We start from the raw sequence: 19,210 nt of genomic DNA, 5'->3' as shown, positions 1-19,210 counted from the left end.
GAATGAAGTGAACCATGCCTATAGGAATGAATAGCTACTAATCTGTCATTTCTGTTTATAGGTATTGCAATTTAAGGAAACCTTCTTGCCAGCAAATCTATGATAAAAAATATACATAACAGAGGAAACTGTAACTGTTATTTGTCAAGTGACAAGCTTTTAATGTCAGAATGGCTCACCTAAAACGACTAGTAAAACTACATCTTAAAAGACATTACCATAAAAAGTTCTGGAAGCTTGGTGCAGTAGTTTTTTTCTTTATAATATTTTTGATTTTAATGCAAAGAGAAGTAAGTGTTCAATATTCCAAAGAGGAATCAAGGATGGAAAGAAACATGAAAAACAAAAACAAGATGTTTGATTTAATGCTAGAAGCTGTAAACAATATTAAAGATGCAATGCCAAAAATGCAAATAGGAGCACCTGTCAGGCAAAACATTGATGCTGGTGAGAGACCCTGTTTGCAAGGATATTATACAGCAGCAGAATTGAAACCCGTTCTTGACCGCCCACCTCAGGATTCTAATGCACCTGGTGCTTCTGGCAAAGCATTCAAGACAACCAATTTAAGTATTGAAGAGCAGAAGGAAAAAGAACGTGGAGAAGCAAAACACTGTTTTAATGCTTTTGCAAGTGACAGGATTTCTTTACACCGAGATCTTGGACCAGACACTCGACCTCCTGAGTACGTTGAAGAATATTCATTGTTTAGTGTTTATCAGGAGTGTTTTCAGGGGAGGGGCATTAGTTAAGGAAGTTGCTTGTTCTTTAGCCACTTTGAGGCAAAGAATTGGCAAATACCATTTATTTAACCTGTCTTAATTATTTTTTGCTTATTGTTATTGAGACTAGATTTCTATATCTATGTTTAGTGAGGAATTGCAGATGTGAAAAATTATCATCTTAGAAATTAGAAAACTGAATTCTAGATCTGACCTCTATAGAACCACAAGAAAATCCTTTATTCTTAAATGCTTTAGTTTTCTCATCCATGAAGGAGGAAATATGGGGTGGATTTTATGGGAAATGTGGGAGGTGGAGTTGTTTCTGTTCTTCTGTGTATTGCTATAGAATAGAAATATTAAAAAATGTGCCAAGATTTTGGAGCTATGATAGTTTATGAGCTAAGTCATAGACTTTGTGGCTACTTTTAGTGCTATAACTACATTTCAGAATGTCCTGTGTTCTGTAACCTTTCTTTTAAGAGACAGTATTGTTTTAATTACTAATTCAACTGTGATTCTTTCTCTGGAGTTTTGTTGAATAAGCTCTTGTATTTATAGAGTTTTCTCCCTTTCACTTCTGAGAGGCCAACATTGCTTTTCGTTGTTACTTTGTTTACATGTTTATCTCAAATATACAGTATTTTGATTAAAATCCCCCCCAGCCCCCGATTCCACTGTGCTGTCTCTTTGTTCTTAGTTAACCATCTTGTTATCTTTGAGGTAGTGTTCAAATGCTCTATTTGAACTGAAATAGCTAAAATGAATTTCAGCACTTTCAAACAATCTGTAGATTTGTTAAAAGTGCAAGATAGACAAACTGTAAGCAAACAGTGCTTACATATTTCACTTTCTAGTTATAAGAGAATTAAATTTATAAGTGAACCTGAAGAAAAGTACTTTAGTAGACTTAGGTCTATTGCTTCCTTCATATTTTTCTAGGTTTATGATCATGAATACCTGCTCCATCCTCAATATTGAAGCTGTGTAGATTAGATTTCTGTTGCTCTATTCTAATCTGTGTGATTCAAGGTTAAATTGCTCATCATTTTAAATGAATGTGTGAAGAAACGAATGTAAAATATTCTGGTTGTTCTGACAGGGCATAGTATAGTTCCTTTTTTATGCTAATAGGTTAAAATGCAATATGGCCCTTTACTGATTTTGGGAGCGGTCTTGATTGAAAAGCAATCCCCATCACAAATCAAGAAGCATGATTTTTATTCTTTGACATGACAAAGGGAGCTCAGGATAAGCCTTTTCTCCACTATAGCTTTGAGAAACTGCAGTAATATTCAATAATGATAATCAATATGTAAGTGCAAGATAGCTAAGCACACAAAGAACCTTTTTTTTTGGACAGGAATGTGTACCTAGAACTGTGAAGATTTAATACTTTCATACTTTAAATTTAACTTATATCATCAAGGAACACATTTTCTGAAGAACTGCTAATCTTTTACATGCTCATTAGAAATATAGATCGTTTCTCCCGAAGCCAGATGGTCTTGTGACTGATAATTTAAGCACATTTCTATATGCCAAATTTTTCAAATGGTTTGACTGGGAATCTGTAATCACTTTGGCAAGTTATTTGAATTTCACTACTTTAAATGACATGTGAAACAACTTTTAAACATAAGTTGAGCATGCTAATTGTTTCAAAATAAATGGGGTTTATGAAATCATACTGTGAAATTTTATTATCACTTGCATTGATGATATAACATGACACTTTTACTTGATATTAGTACTTATCAGTTAAGCAAATAAATCCTTGCTTAAACTGAGGGAAAGCCTTGTGAGATTAAAGAGATAACACTTTATTAGTGTGAATTTTTGTAAAGTGTCATACTTTAAATCTTCAAAACCTTTTTATAATTCTATATTAATACTATATTAATTAGTCACGTGGCAAGTAAATATAGGAAAGTTTTTTTTTTAAATCCCAAAAGTCCCTCCCCAAAATGCTTATAAGACAAAATTATAAAGTTTTTTCCTAAAAAAGAAATACTATAATATGGAGTTTTTCATAATTTTTACTTATACTTTTATGTTGGCTTATAAGACTTTATGTATTAAAAATACAAGCTTATATTTAGTCATTTGTTTCCGTGTAATTTTAACTGGAAGATAGATAAATAGGTAGTTTGTGTTTGGACTTCATTTTTAATTGATAGTTTATCCAAAATTCACTTTAGAATAAATCATTTGCTTTCATCTACCAGTGAGGATGAATGTGATTATTTTCTTCTGGCTATGCATGTATGTTAACACTTTAAAATCATGAGGGTCCTAGAGAGCAAAATCAGTTTCACCTTCCTCCTCTTTTCCTACTCAGTGATGTTGACACCCTCTCAATATTTTATCCCTAATTTAATTCCTTTCTTATCACTACAAATATTTCAACCTAAAGACGTCCTCTCTGGAAAGGATTTGAAACACATTCATACTGAGGTATGGCTGTAAAAGTAGTAATTAATGAGAGTCTGTAGAATATCTCTTTTAGGCTGGCTTTCCCAGGCCTCTAGTACCATTCTGGGGGCTCTGGTTTCCCCATTGGCCCTGGCAGGGCAACCAAAGTGTGCTGGGCTCGTATCTCCACGAGTGAATGATTTACTTCCTTATCTTTGGGTTTGAACAGCACTGTTTGATTGTTCACACACTACTTATAGTGGCTTTTGACTGTGTAGGAGGATTTTATAATCTGTTGTCTAAAATTGTACAACCATTTATGGTTATCAAAGATCCAGTTATTTTACTTATTTATCTTTACCATAGACCACACATGTTTTATGTCCCAGCTTCACTCTGTTTGATTTTACAGTGTTTTGAAGCCCTCTCCTATATGTTATTTCATTTGATCCTCACCTCAACTCAGCAGGTGAGGGACTGTGGTCATCTCCATTCTCAAAGGCTGGAGATTGTACAGACCCACACACACCCCAATGGCTTCATATGAAGATTATTTTCATTGAGGATGACATTGCTCTCAAAATGAATTCAAGATAAATTTATAACTAAAGTTTTTAGTGAATGAGTAATACCACTAATCAGTCAAAAACTATTTAGGGTCTCTCTCCTTACTGGAGCAAAATCTTTAACACAGCATGGCATGTGACATATGGTAGGTACTTAAGTTTTTGCTGAAGGAAATAGGCTTTATAGTAAGCAATTTTTTCCCCTTTTGGTTCAGTTACAGGTTAAGGAAATTGATTAAACTTAGAAAATATTACATTCCTAGGAAAGTATCTAATTTAAGGTAATCTCTACAAAGATGAATATTCATTTAATGATTAAAAATTGCACATGTTAAGAAAAATGCATGATTTCTACAAGGAAAGAAAAAAACTTGGTTTGTATTTGAGCAGTTACAAGTATTTGCTATTTTTACAGGTTGTCTCACTTCCAGGTTATTTTTCTTATTTAAAATGTTATTTGTATTTAAAATTATATTATGGAGAAAGCTTACAATAAAGCATGTTTTAATTCGTGACATGTGATCAATATCAGTGGACATGATCTCTGGGTGAGTGGTCTATTTGTAAGAAATTTTGTTTTGATCTATTTGCCTTTATATAGCATTAAGATCATCTTACATAAAAATAAAGTGTCCACTATCATTTCTATTGTTTTAAAGGTTTAAATAATGATAATTTAGTAATGGTAGAGCTGTGAAATGAAGTAATAAAATTCATAATTGTTCTTCTACTTTGACTTTTTCTAGATGTATTGAACAAAAATTTAAGCGCTGTCCTCCCCTGCCTACCACCAGTGTCATAATAGTTTTTCATAATGAAGCATGGTCCACGCTGCTTAGAACTGTCCACAGCGTGCTCTACTCTTCACCTGCCATATTGCTGAAGGAGATCATTTTGGTGGATGATGCTAGCATAGATGGTAAGAAAGCACATGCAAATTAGATTGTTTCCTGAGTAAATCCATGTGGCGTTGTCCAAAGTCTATTTGGGTATATTGTGCTCTCTGTATGCCACCTCAGATCTTGAATATAGTGTCTTGGATGCTATATATGATGGATGAAGGGAGAATCCAAGGAAGTCCATATTCAAATATTTTGGAGTTCAGAAATGTGTGAAACACCATTATTTATAACTTTGTAGTCCTCAGTGTGAGACTTCTATTGTAAGACATAGTGGTTAAGAGCACACACTTGAGCCTTGAGTTAGGCTGCCTTGATTTGAATCCCAGTTCTGGTCCTAACCAGCTGTGTAACTTGGGAAAGTTACTTAACCCCCCTATACCTCAGTTTCGTTATCTGTAAAATGGGGGAAATGCCATATTTCATCAAACTTATTGTATAATGCATCATTAGTTTACATACCAGTAGAATAAAAGACCCTTACAGCCAATTAAACGAACATGTCATTGCTTGTAAGAAGTATATAATTATATAGCTTAGAAATGAGGGAATACATAAGTAGTACATAACTCCTAGGGTTGTTTTAAAGATTAGAAGAATTAATATAAATAATATATTAATTAATAAATAATATCAAAGAGTAGTTAAAAATTACTGAAGAGCTACCACATCCTGTTTTATTTTGGCGCTTTTAAATATTCCAATACCATTTACAAAGCTAGCCAAAATCTTTAATGAATTTTCACTTAATTTTATGTCAATAATCAGTTGCTAAGTTACACATTTTAAATTGGACTCACAAGGATAATCAGACAAACACTATAATTTGCTGAGTTTTCAAACATTACAAGTATTTTAAGTACCAAACAGATACAGATTATTTCAATGATTGCAAAATTTATTCCTGAATGAGCCCAAGTTTGGAACTAGATTCCTTAAAGTCAAATTCTAGCTCCAGCACTAATGAGCAGTTTCCTTATATCTGTAAACTGAGGATAACACTCTCCCATCAAATCCAAAGCACCATCTACCGTAAGGTAGATCATTACTTTACAGACCGTGAGAAAAAAAACCCCACTACCTATTAGGTGACATGTCATCAATTAATTATAAGATGTATCCAGACTTTAGACGTGGTTGTAAGTGAATAAAGCATAACATTTTTAACCTAATGTTTCAACCATTTTAATCTTTTCCTTTTCTTTCCTAATCACTGTCTACATAAACATATAATGTTTATCTAATTATATCCATGTCAGAAATCTAGTTTTGAAATCTGACATTTTCATGTAACATTATTAGCCTGTTTCTGTTACCTTCAAAACTTTAGTTTTAATGACAAAAATGGACTAGATACATTTTACTTAACCATTCACTTTCATTTACCCCTTAGCCTTACTATATGTAATACTACAATAAATATCCTTGTGCTTATGTTATTTTCCTTTGTTTTTGAATTATATCCTTAGATAAGTTAGGAGAGGTAGGACTGCTTGGTCAAAGGGTCTGAGTATTTTTTATAATTCTTTATAGCAATCAACAATAGATTTGGAAAAGTTTTCTTGGCGAGGGCTATCTTTGAATAGTAGTGTAATTTGTCTTATTGAATCAGTCAAAGAACTATCTAATGAGTTCCCCACTGTGGAAAATGTGTCCCTAATTACCATAGAAGAGCTTGTGCAGTAGAAACCATAGTCCCTGACTTCAATTTGCTTAAGGAAAAGCAGCATAAATATGTAGGTAATCAATTAACAGATAGCTAAATCCCAATGATAGCAAACAAAATATAATTAAGATTTTCAGAGCATAGACCATGTGCTAGTTAGCCCTTGTCTTAAATGTTTTATTTGTACAATAATCTTTCATTGTATCCTCCTAACAATTCCCTGTGAGGGTTAGTCCTATTAGCCCCATTTTTTCTATTATCTCACTTTATAGGTAAAGAAACCGAGGTACAGTAAGGTAAAATAACTTGCCCAAGGTCACATAGCTAAAAGTAATGGTGCTATAAATCAAACCCAGGAAATCTGATTTCATGGCTTTGTGTTTTTAACTTCATAAAATTAGGGTGTGGATGGGGGCTAAATTTAAAGGGCAGGTAAGAATTTATAGGAAGTTCAGAAGTTGTGGGTGAATAAAAATTTCTTAACATATGGACAGTGGGAGGGTTTATTGAAGGAATCTGTGGTGACTCCGTTTTAAAAATCAACTCCCATTAAGACCTTTAAAATGTTTCTATTTTGTAAGTTGCTGCTCTATAAGTCTATGATTAAAGCAGAAATAGCTATGATTATATTTTTAAGACAAATTACAATCCTACTTGTCTTTCAGAGTATTAATTCTGAGGTACTTAGAAGGTGTTAAAAAAGTTAATCTGTTACTCTGAGACGATTTTTCCACAAAAGTTATTCCTGGACTCTTACCTCCTTCATGAATGCTTAAGCTTTAAATAAGCAACTCTCTTATCTGCACCACTGGAGAATTTTTAAAAATATATAATTACAGATAAAGTCAAAGTCACCTGCAATTGCTTCTGAAATCTGGCAAAAGCAAACATCTACCCAGGATGTTTGCTGGCGTTCTCAATATTCCCAAATCTTTTTTGAGTCTGTGCTATGGGTCCAAGAAGGCCACTTGAAGAACTGCATTATATACTCAACAAAGAGTCAAGAATTCAATGGTGAACAAGCAGGCTTAAGACGTTGTTTAAAAATATGAACAACACTTGACTGACTTGATTGATGTGTTTTTCTTTTATCTGCTATTTTAACTCTTGCTTAGTATGTATGTCATCCAAATTGGAATATTGAGTATCTTAAATTATACACACCCATGACTAAAATTTTGCCTGTTTCTAACCTCATTCCTGATTTACATACTCTTTTCTTCCTTCATATTTTTACTGGAAAAAATTCTGTGTCAGGAGACTCTAGAGCTTTCAAAAATTTTTTGCTGACTCTTTGTAGAAATAGTCCCAAATTTCTGTAGCCCTGGATTTTCCTACTCATCTTCCTCTCAAGATTTTGGTCTTAAATTATTTTGACCACTGCCTAAATATCAGAGAATTTTTTTGATACTTGACATTTTTCCATACATTTGCAGATTTAAATGCCAATTTAAATAAGAATCAAATATCTTTTTGGCCAAATTCAGTTTCTTTCACTCCTTTGTCCCTTTTCTCTGGCCTCTAAATGAGTCTTCTTAACTCCTGGGGTCTATTCCTTTGGAAGTCTCCCCCCCCAAACACATTGTGTTTACTGATATGACATGGGCAGGATAACTATGTGTGGTAATGTCACGCATTATAATCGTTCAAAAGTTAAGATCTGTATATATAATTTTTGTTTTCCAATAAGAGTTGAAGATATAATTTTTGTCTTAAGGATGGATGTGTACAACTGTTAAGATTATGCATGTGGAGGACTCATTGCCCTGTGGTTTCTTTATTAGCGTTCATATATATGAAAATATACTTAGAAATGAGTTAATCTTGATTTTTTTTTTCTTACAGAGTACTTGCATGGTAAACTAGAGGAATATATAAAACAATTTTCTATCGTAAAAATAGTCAGACAAAAGGAGAGAAAAGGTCTGATCACTGCAAGGTTGCTAGGGGCAACAGTAGCAACAGCTGAAACACTCACATTTTTAGATGCTCACTGTAAGTATACATGTATAGACATAGTTGTAACATTTTCCCTCCCCCTCCCTCTAATTTAAAAGGTAAGGAAGCCTTTTCTTTAAATGCCTAATTGCATTTTCTTTAACATCATTTTCAGCTAGTGATTATAGCAGTGACAGCCCAAGCAGATTACAGCTCTGGGTAGGAAATTCCTTTCCCTTATTCAAAGATCTTACGTCCTTTTGTTTGAGGCTCCTTAACTTTATGGCCTCCAGTGACCAGCTTCCCCAGCGAGTTATCCATGCCTAGGATTTTTTCATATGCTCATTTTGTCAAAAAAAATGTGGTTTTCCTTATTATTCTTGATTACTACACTTTGAAGTGAGTGCAAGTTTTGTTTGTTTAAGCGTAGTCAACCCTATCATTAAACTTTGTCCTAGTCCTAACACTTTTACTTTTTATATTTCAGTTCTTTTTTTTCCCCCCCAAAGATTCACACGCTCCTTTTTGTGCCAAGTGAGAGGCGCCCCTTTACAGCTTCTGGTATCTTTCCCATGAACGTTGTTAGTTTTTGTTTGTTTTTGTTGCTGCTGGGTTTTTTTTCTTTGTATTTTAATTTTTTTTCAGTGTCAGTGATTTTAAATAAAGTACTTAGACAGTATTTTTAGAGTCAATGTTTAATGTACATGTTAGGTATTACTAAAATGTCACTTATTCCCTCGAGCTCTAAGTGTAGTGAGTTTTACTCTTTGTATGAGTGTTTAGCTTTGGATTGGCCCGCCTTTAGGTTATGTTTGACCAAGCAAACGGTTTTGAGCATACGCTAATTGTTACAGAAGGGCTTTTGGATTTGCTTGGGTCTCTTTAGAGCTTTCACATTCAGTATTCTCTTAATACCCGGCATTTAAGAAAGGTCTAAAGGTAATCCAGGAGAGGTGTTTTCAAAAGGAAATGGCTACTTCTCCAGCATTCCCTCTCCTGGTCCAAAATTACAGTACTGTCAGACTGGGCATTCTTCCCCTCCAGGCAGATGTGTCCGATGCTCCTCCTGGACCATGACTGCCAAACTCCACTGAATGATGGGAAGCCCTGAGTAGCACTGTACGTGCCGCATCTCCTGAACTCTGTGTGTGATGTGAGACAGCCTGGCCTGGGGCCAGAACCCAGACCTTTCATGCCGCTCCTCCACTCTCTTTCATTAGGGCTGGGCAGGTTTGAATGGTGCTTTGTCTCCAACTGCTAACATCAGAATATTCTGACTCCTTTACTTGCTTTCTCCTAAGACCCTGTCAGAGAAATGAAGATTTCAGTTACTGTACCTTACTCAGGGAGACAAGCTTAAGTAAATCAGAACACTTCTGGAGCTGGGTGGTACGGATCAGCAAAACGTTATCCTTGATTCATAGCCCATTTTTAAGAGAAATACACAGTCTGAAACTTAAATATATCAGTATCATTTTGCTTCCAATGTAAGGTTAAAAAAATCAGTCATTTCCTAACTATGCTTAATCTTGTCTTACATTTTTCATCCTACCCTTATCTCACAAGAAACCTTTAAGAAATCTCCCCTATATAAATGTTCAAAACACTAATGACTTGGTTATTCTCATTTCTCTGTAAACCCTCTTCCAAAACACAAAAGGAATAAAACCCTGAGTGTTTTCATTGAATTAATTAAAATTGTATTCCTTCTAGGTGAGTGTTTCTATGGCTGGTTAGAACCTTTGTTGGCCAGAATAGCTGAGAACTACACTGCTGTCGTGAGCCCAGATATTGCATCCATAGATCTGAACACGTTCGAATTCAACAAGCCTTCTCCTTATGGAAGTAACCACAACCGTGGGAATTTTGACTGGAGCCTTTCATTTGGCTGGGAGTCACTTCCCGATCATGAGAAGCAAAGAAGGAAGGATGAAACTTATCCAATTAAGTAAGATGATTGCTCTCAAAGTCTTATATACAGTTCAAGTATTTGAATATGTATGCATTCTTTGCTTTTTACAGTAATTTCTGCAAAGGTAATTCACATTAACAAAATAAAGAGTACACATATTCTGTATGGAAAGAATAGGAAAGTCGTTTATATATTTATGTACTTGTTTATACATGATGTTACTGAGTAGGAAGTAGAATTAAGTGAGCTCTTATGTCTTCCTTATAATCATTACTTAAGAATCTTTTTTTTTTTGGCCGAGCTGTGAGGCCAGAATCTTGGTTTCCTTACCAGGGATCGAACCCGGGTCCCCAGCAGTGGAAGCACGGAGTCCTAACTACTGACCACCAGGGAATTCCCTTGAGAATCTTTTAAGTTTGGTTAGAAGACACAATAATTTTGTTCTGCTAGAGAAGGATACTTAAAATACTTCCTCCCCATCCCCCAAAACTTGACTTTGAAGTTAGCATTTTTAGTTTTTATTAATCTATATAAAGCCTTAAAATTGTCGTCTCTCTTTAATTTATTTGTACATTTGATTCAGTTGCTCTTAAAGTATGTTTTTTTTTCTTATTTGGTTTTTATAACAAAGTTTGACAATGGATTATTTTTCAGAACACCCACTTTTGCAGGAGGACTTTTTTCCATATCAAAAGACTATTTTGAATATGTTGGAACTTACGATGAAGAAATGGAAATTTGGGGAGGTGAAAATATAGAAATGTCTTTCAGAGTAAGTTTATAAATATAGCACTCATACTAAACAATGCAATATATATTTCTAGTTGGCTGATACAGATTATCATGGATGAATGTAGTCTTTACTTTTTGTGCTTTCTAAAATTTAATTGTTAGAAATTTTAGAATAAATATATTTCCTCTTAAAGTGTAACTAAATATATTTATTTATTGCTGCCAGTGTAACAAGAAGTATCAGTTAAACGCCTGTGTCCAGGCAGTAACACCAATTAATGCACTTGTAGCTACTGAATTCTAGCCAAGATAAATATAATTAAATCTAGTGCTTCAGGAAATTGGTTGATTGATTATCAAGCGAGTCAGAATGGAAAAACATTTATGTATAATTTTAAAGGACATTGAACTTAACTCTTCGGATTAAACGAGCTTTTTTTCCCTATACATATTAAAAGTTAATATGAGAGATATAAGAAAGGTTTTGGATGGTCTCCACATGTACATATTTGATTTCATGAGTTCATTTTCTACAATGATTTTGTCATTCATTTCTTATCACTTAGGCTGGAATGTAGCGGAAAAAGAACTGAACTAGGAGTTGGAAGATTTAAGTTTTGGCTCTGGCTTCATCACATAATGGCAGTGATGATCTTGGCCAAGTTTGAGCTGCTTAAGGGCAGGGGTCTTGTTTTATTCATTTAAATATTCCCAACCCCCAGCACATGTTGGATCTCAAGCAGTCTGTTGAACTGAACATATCACCAAGCTTTCTCACTTGTTTAAAAAAAAAAAGAAAGAGAGAGAGAATACAACCACTGACCTAATATTAGCACATATTATTAAACATGACTTTTAGATTTTTCATTTATGGCAGAACAAACTGTCAAGATATTTAAGTGAGTAGGTATTGATTTAGCGATTTGCCATTTTAGAGTTAATGCAAATAAGTTTTTTTGACCCTCTATCTCTAAATAGTATGAAGTTTTTATAATGATCAAGTTTAATAGGTTGTGCTTTGGTAATAATGACTGTCTGGAATTTGTTTCTTGATCACAAAATTGAATATACAAGAGATAAATAGAGTCTGGGCTCACTTACTCCAAGTCTGCTGTGGAAGTCAAATGCAGAAGAGCCATTGGTCTTCTGTGGATACTAGAGAGCTTGCATAATTTTTGCAAAAAAAAAAAAAAGAGAAGAAATTGTGGACTTCACTTTTATGAGAGATCTGAAATCACTATTTTGTTAAAGTAATTTCTGAAAATGTGGGGTTGTTTTGTCTCTTGTGTCTGTACCATTTAATAATAGTTCTTTATCTTTGAGAACTTAAGTTGAACTGGCAGTGAACAGAGACTATTTGTAAAGCTGCAATAAATCTCTTATTTTGTTTTTATTAGTATCTTAAAGGTGAACTTAAAAGCAACACTTTGATTTTCCTAAAATACTGTAAATTTAAACAAATATCATTAATTATCAGGTGTGGCAATGTGGTGGGCAGTTGGAGATTATGCCTTGCTCTGTTGTTGGACATGTTTTTCGCAGCAAAAGCCCTCATACCTTTCCAAAAGGCACTCAGGTGATTGCTCGCAACCAAGTTCGCCTTGCAGAAGTCTGGATGGATGAATATAAGGAAATATTTTATAGGAGAAACACAGATGCAGCAAAAATTGTTAAACAAGTAAGTTAGGACTAAATAATTAAATTACGGTAAAAATCCACAACAAGTTCACATGTCCTTTTACCTGTTTGAGTCAACTCAAGCATAAAACATTTTTTTAAGAAGTTATTTTTAAAGCTGGGCTTTTGAGCTCAAAAATATATAACTCATTGACGTCAGTTTTCTTTTCTTTTTTTTTTTGAAAAAGTCAAGTAAACTGCATTTAAAAAGTTGAGGCATTCTACCTGATGTTACCCTTTTAATATGGAAGATATTTAGTTTTTGTAACTGCTTTGGTTCAGTATTTTACTCAAAGAAAATAAGATTAAGTGGAACTGCTTTTAACTGGTTTTAGGTGATGTGATTAGCACCTAAATCAAGGTGCTAAGTGGCATTTTGAACTGGAGAGCTAGACAGTGTCAGAATGGGGCAGGAGAATGAACCAGAAGTATCAAGCTTTCTTATTTCCAGTTCTGGTTCCACTGCTCCCTGGAGGGGTGACTTTGGCAAAGCCCCTTGAGACTGTGAAATGGTTATGATGCTTCATAGGGTGGTTGACAGATTGGCCAGACATGAAGCAAGTGCTCCACCACGTTTCTTCTCTCTCCCTCCCTGTCTTGAGATAAAATACTTGCCTGTCTCCCAGAGCAGCTGTGAAATAAGAAAATAAGTGCTAACAAATGCATGGCACTGTGGTTGTTATTGACCTGTCCCAGATCAAAGCTCTGCAGAATCATCATGCCTAATACATTAGAACTGAGTCCCAGCAGTTTCAATATTGGATGTGGTAAATAAACTAGACAGTTTAAGGACACGCTTCGGCGAATGGCACCCAATTCTTTGTAAGACACAGTGCCGATTTGCAAGCAGGTATATATTGGGATTAAAGGGCATCAACATTTCGAATGTCATAAAGAAAGATCTGGTTACCTCATTTTGCTTTTTCTTTGGTCTCTGGTATCTCCCTGTAACATGTCAGTACCATGCAAAGTCAGAGCACTACTGGGTCAGATTGCTAACTTTTTACCCAGGGCCACCAAAACAAATCGGGCAGATTGTATACTGCACAAAAGTACTTGGCTAACCAGGAGAGTGGATGCTAAATTCAGCTTATGCTCTCTTGTCACCAACAAAGGGGCAAGTGAGCCAGCAAACCCTTGTTTTTAACATAGGGCAAGTAGACCCATATGGTAAAATGCGTAAGCTACCCAGAAGTCCTTCAGAGTTTCATACTTTTTGCTAAAACACCTGCGTTCAAAACATTGAAGGTGGCAGAGAAAATATTTTCCTTAGTTGAACTGATAAGCTTGAGTATTTACTTTTTCATATATTTAGGCACCCACTGTAATTTTTCTTTAAAATTTTGCCTGTACCAAATACCTTTTCAATTTAATAGTGCTTTTTTTTTTCTAAGTTTTCTTAGTCCTTTTAAATAAGGTAAAGGAAAATAAAATACAATTGATTAAAAACTTGACTTTTTCTACTAAAACATTGTTATTGTTAGGATATTATTAGAAGATGCTGTTAGGAGTAAGCAACACCCTTAAAACTAGAAAAAAATATTCCCAACTGCGTTGCTTTTTGTGGTCTTGACTGGAGAAGAGTTATGTTACATCATGCACCATTAGCACTGTTTCTCTATACCTGCTTTCTCACACCACACTTTACAGGCCACTTTTGCGTATAAAACTAGGATCAGTTTTGGATGCCCCCACTACCATTTTTTGCCTTCAGCATTTCGCCAGGGATCTTTGTCCCATGACAGAGGTTTGTGGCACAAAGGAAGAATAAAATAGCACTAGGTCGGCACTGCAGTGGTCCCTGATTCTCTTTGAAGCCAGAAGTGAGCAGCCAGACATACTTGTTGCCTGAATGAATGGTGACTGTAGTTAAATCGCATCTTACATTTTGGCCCAGAATTTTTTTTTTTAAAGACCTAAATGTAAATACAAATAGTAGCATTCGAAGTACTTTATCAGTGCTGTTTTAATTAAGCATCCGCCTTCACGTCTCATCTTTCTCCAGAAGTCATTTGGTGATCTTTCAAAAAGATTTGAAATAAAGCACCGCCTTCAGTGTAAAAATTTTACATGGTATCTGAACAATATTTATCCAGAAGCGTATGTGCCAGACCTTAATCCTGTTATAGCTGGATATGTGAGTATTTTCCTGTTCCTTTTTACTTGGTAGACTCCCTGCCACCAATATTTATGTGGTTCAGAAAAATTGCTGAAATATTTTCTGTTTTATTGCTTTTGAGATTTTACATTATTATTATTAACACCACTTCCTGAAATTAATTGCAAAAAAATATAAACCACATAGATTTTTTAAAAAATTTATAACTTGAAAATTTCCCTTTAGATTAAAAGTTTTGGTCAGCCTCTATGTCTGGATGTTGGAGAAAATAATCAAGGAGGCAAACCATTAATTTTGTATACGTGTCATGGACTTGGGGGAAACCAGGTGAGCACTGCACTAAAAATCCTCCCTTCTCTTTAGTACCTACAAACGGAAGTAAGTTGTTGCATGTTTTTCAGAATTCCTAAATCAATTTTATGTTCAGGTAAACTGGTATGTGAAATGTTTTTAGATTAAGTTTGGCAATTCATATAGAAGTTGCAGAGTACTTTATTTTGATTTTCACTCTGCCTCTGAAAGCAGTTTGAGGTTGCTTACCCATTTAGTAGAAAGGCAAATGAGAAAATAATAGAATAATGCCATTTGAAATGAAAAACAGGATCTTCTATGTGAATCTTTGATGTTGCATGCCTATTAGCATGGTGATTTTGCTAAATTATATGTAAAGACTATATTTAACTGGATTTGACAGCAAATAACATCATGTTCATACTGTATTTTTGTGGTCCATGATATTAAAAGTTTGATGGAGATACACACACACACAGATATATACAGATACATATACATATATGTACATATATGTCGATGATGTGTATATATATATTCATATCTTAAAATTTTCCTTACACACTATATATTAGAAGAAAAAATAATTATATAAATAGTTACATTCTTTTGGAAATAACACTGGACTATCCAGTAAAAATTAAGGTTTTGAGCAATGAGAAATATTTCCTCATTTGTAAAAATCCTATCACTAAGTGTAAATACTTATAAATTTATTTCAGGCCTCCTCTAGCATTACATCTATTTTATCATAAAACTTGAAGATATATTTTATACATTGTTTTGTCTGTTTTTCTCCTATCATTGCCATAAAGATGTTTTCATAGTTCTGTCTCTAAAATAATTTTTAAATTATAAATAGCATATAGCCATCTTTTAGAAATTTGGGGATGCTGAAATAATTCACATATTCCTTCAACAAGTATTTGTCTGGCGCCTATAATGTAACTCACACTCTTATAGTAGGGAAAAAGACAAAGTCTTTATCTTGTGGAGCTTGTGTTCTAGAAGGAAAGGAAAAAATAAATATGTAATTTTAGGTATAAAGAAAAATAAAGCAGAGTAGGGGGATAATGTGTGTGCAGGGGTGGTAGTTATTTTCGGAGGTTCAGGAAGACGTTTTTGAGAAGGTGACCTTAGAGTGGAGGCCTGAGGAGTTGGGAGAGGAACCATGTTCCAGGAGGAGAGCATCTTGGCAGAGGACGCAAGGCCAGAGGCCCAGCGGCAGGGAAAAGGAGCAAGCATAAAGCCAGTGTGGCTGGAGCAGAGTGGTCCAGGAAGAGAGGGGTGGAAAATGAGGTCAGAGACATGAATTAGGGGCCAGGTCATATAAGGCTTTGCTGACCTCGTTAAGGAACTTGAATTTAATTCCAAGTGTGACAGAAGCCACCTGAGGATTTTGAGCTAAAGAATTATATTTTCTAGTTTATATTTTAAGAAGATAACTCTGGCTTCTATCACCCTGACATAGCCATTGATTTTATTTTGATTTATTTCCTTTAAATGTTATTTTCAATCAAGCATTGCATTTAAACTAGTTTGGGAATTGTAGTTCCTTGAGTGCTAGATGTTTTTGAGATATCATCTAACTCGATCATTTCCTCATGTTCCCTTCTACTGTTTTGACCAGAAAATGATATTTTTTTTATAGCATAAAACTCCATTGTAACAGTATTAGACTATGCCAAATGAAAATAAGTATTTTGATAATGTGACTAAATTGACTAATATACTGGTGCAGTGCAGTTTAATTCATTATGGCTTTGTAACACAATGCTTTGCCTCTTCCCCTTTCTCTTCCAGTGTAGTTGTCCTTGTTCTAAGTTAAAATTCTCTCCAGTGTTCTCAGTTAGACAATAACACACTCTTTGGTTGTCTAAGTATCTTCAACTATTCTCCATTCCTTATAACTTCCCTCTTAATGGTTTTTAAAAAATAATATGAGTAATGTAAAGTTCTGGTCAGCCTTTCTTTTCATCTTTGAAATCCTAAGGTTTATCTTTCTTAAAGAAGTACAGCCAGAGTGCTGTTTTCGTGATCTAAACCCATTTTTTTTCAATGTCTCCATCTGAAGAGCTATCAGTTATAAAAATATTATATTTGTGGAGTGAGATAAATTAAGTATGAGGCTAAGACCAGGGGAACTCAAGATTAATTCAGCTAATGTTTGTGGAGTGCCTACTCTAATATACATAAAGGGTTTAGAACAGTCCCTGCCTAGCACATAATAAGGGCTCAATAAATATTAGTGCTAAGACTAATTATTTCACTATTGAAAATCAATTATGTTCACTCATTTTTTCTTTGGAATGTCAACATTATGAAGTATTTGATGTATAATGGATGTTATTACTAGATACACTGCCTGACTTTGGTCTATGGTGAAGTCAGCTAGCTACACACACAATTCCAATAGAGTGCTATGAAAGTTATCTCTGATGGACTATGGGAAGCCTGAGAAGAGTGTAATTTTGTGCATAGGACAAATTCAGGGAAAACTAAAGAAAGAAGGTAATATTTGAATTGGCTTTTGAAGGATCAAAAGGAGTTAGCTAGGCAGAAAAGGATCCAGAAAGATATTCTAGGGAGTAAAGCAAAGTGGAGTTATGGATACATATGTTCTGCATTGGTAGAACTGTGTGAAAGGAGCATAGTGTATAATTGGGACAATGGTTGATGTTAGACTGAAAGTGGAAGATTTCACGTACCAGTTAAGAAGTGTGGACTTTATCTTAGCAACAGTAGTGATTGTGAATCATTAAGCAGGGAATGTAAGGGATCAAATCAATGTTACAAAAGACTAACTGGCAGCAGAGTGGACTGAATTATAGGAGCAGAAATTGGAGGTACCTGGAGGTATTGCAGTAGAGATTTTGAGTGCCTGAACAAAAGAAGTGAGGATGTGGAAGTAAAGATGGGTGGGATGGTAACATCTGAGAGGAAAATTCAGTAAGTCTAAGGGGCTACTTAATTGGACATGTGGAGAGAGAGAAGCATCAATAATAGTAACAATAGCTAAAAATGTATTGAATGCTTACCATGTACCAGTTATTGGTCCAAATGCTTTACATGTATTAAACCATTTATCTTCATAACCCTATGAGGTAGGAGCTATTAAATTACCCATTTTACAGGCAAGGAAACTGAGGCAGGAAAAGTGTCATCGTGTGCCCCCCGCCCCCCACCTTCGTGCGGCTTGCAGGATCTTAATTCCCCAACCAGGGAGTGAACCTGGGCCATGGCAGTGAAAGCACCGAGTCCTAACCACTGGACCACCAGGAATTCCCAAGAGTACCCTGTTTAAATGTTTCTAGTTTAAATGAAAATGCCATTAATTGAGATGAATAAGAGAGAAGAAACACTTGTGGTGAGAAAGAGGTAGTTAATGGGCTTGCTAAAAGTTTCCAGGCTCTTTTCTGTGGCAAACCTATTCTAGCCTCCATCCTACCTGATAGCTTACAATTTCTGACATGGGAAGGAAGACAATACCTTCATAATTAAGTAACTATCTGTTGGTGATAGGCTGGAGAAAGGCTATAATATCTTCTGTCCCAAAAACTCAGGTTACGATTCTGATACTTAACTTCATTGTATTATTTTGGTGAAGTACACATGACTCCATTATTCAGTGAGTTGCTGATGTTTTTTTTTTTGGCCGACAATTTTGCAACTGAGGATATAGAGTGCTCTCGTCAGTAACAGCATTCTTCCTTTCACAGTACTTTGAATACTCTGTTCAACATGAAATTCGGCATAACATCCAGAAGGAATTATGTCTTCATGCTGCTCAAGGTGTCGTTCAGCTGAAGGCATGTGCTTACAAAGGTCACAAGACACTTGTCACTGGAGAACAGATATGGGAGATCCAGAAGGTACCTCAGTACAATTAATTCACCCCTTTATGTAATCATTTTGATTAGCTCTAATTGCTTATCTGGGAAAATACATGAAACATACTATATTAATATTATCTGTCAGAATTTCTGTCTTTGTTAACTTTGTCATTTTGTATGTCTACCCATGTGGTAAGAAAGAAGATATCTATGAATTAAATACTCTTAGGAGCAAAATAGTTATAAAATATCTTAGAGCATGATTTATGCAGTTCAACATGTCTGTGGATTATTAATAATATTTGTTCGTATATGTTTTAGAATTTCTTATGATGCTTCTTGTGACAGTCATACTTTTGTATTCCTGGCAGAGAAGAGAAAAATAATTACTTTTTCTTACCTAAAGTGATTAATTCTTTCCTTCCCTATTTTAGTACTTT

At 34.7% G+C, this 19,210-nt stretch overlaps 1 protein-coding gene across 6 annotated transcripts in view; it reads left to right on the top strand.

Annotated features, from left to right (window-relative positions):
- Positions 1 to 19,210, top strand: part of GALNT3 (polypeptide N-acetylgalactosaminyltransferase 3) — a 58,665-nt gene that overhangs the window by 24,202 nt on the left and 15,253 nt on the right. For 4 of the 6 annotated variants that reach the window (XM_082465019.1, XM_082465021.1, XM_082465022.1 and 1 more), the window contains exons 2-10: positions 62 to 685; positions 4,450 to 4,622; positions 8,114 to 8,263; positions 9,920 to 10,154; positions 10,773 to 10,890; positions 12,328 to 12,528; positions 14,533 to 14,664; positions 14,872 to 14,973; positions 18,657 to 18,809. In XM_082465019.1, coding sequence (XP_082321145.1) covers positions 171 to 685; positions 4,450 to 4,622; positions 8,114 to 8,263; positions 9,920 to 10,154; positions 10,773 to 10,890; positions 12,328 to 12,528; positions 14,533 to 14,664; positions 14,872 to 14,973; positions 18,657 to 18,809 — 1,779 coding nt within the window. In that variant the 5' untranslated portion in view covers positions 62 to 170. The remainder of the gene's footprint in view (positions 1 to 61; positions 686 to 4,449; positions 4,623 to 8,113; positions 8,264 to 9,919; positions 10,155 to 10,772; positions 10,891 to 12,327; positions 12,529 to 14,532; positions 14,665 to 14,871; positions 14,974 to 18,656; positions 18,810 to 19,210) is intronic. The other 2 variants (XM_082465023.1, XM_082465024.1) reach the window with 2 other exon arrangements.

Source organism: Balaenoptera physalus (genome assembly GCF_965194825.1).
Source record: "Balaenoptera physalus genome assembly, chromosome: 6".
NCBI lineage: Eukaryota > Metazoa > Chordata > Mammalia > Artiodactyla > Balaenopteridae > Balaenoptera > Balaenoptera physalus.
The sequence above is the reverse complement of the archived record's forward strand: the minus strand, read 5'-3'. Positions and strand labels throughout refer to the sequence as shown.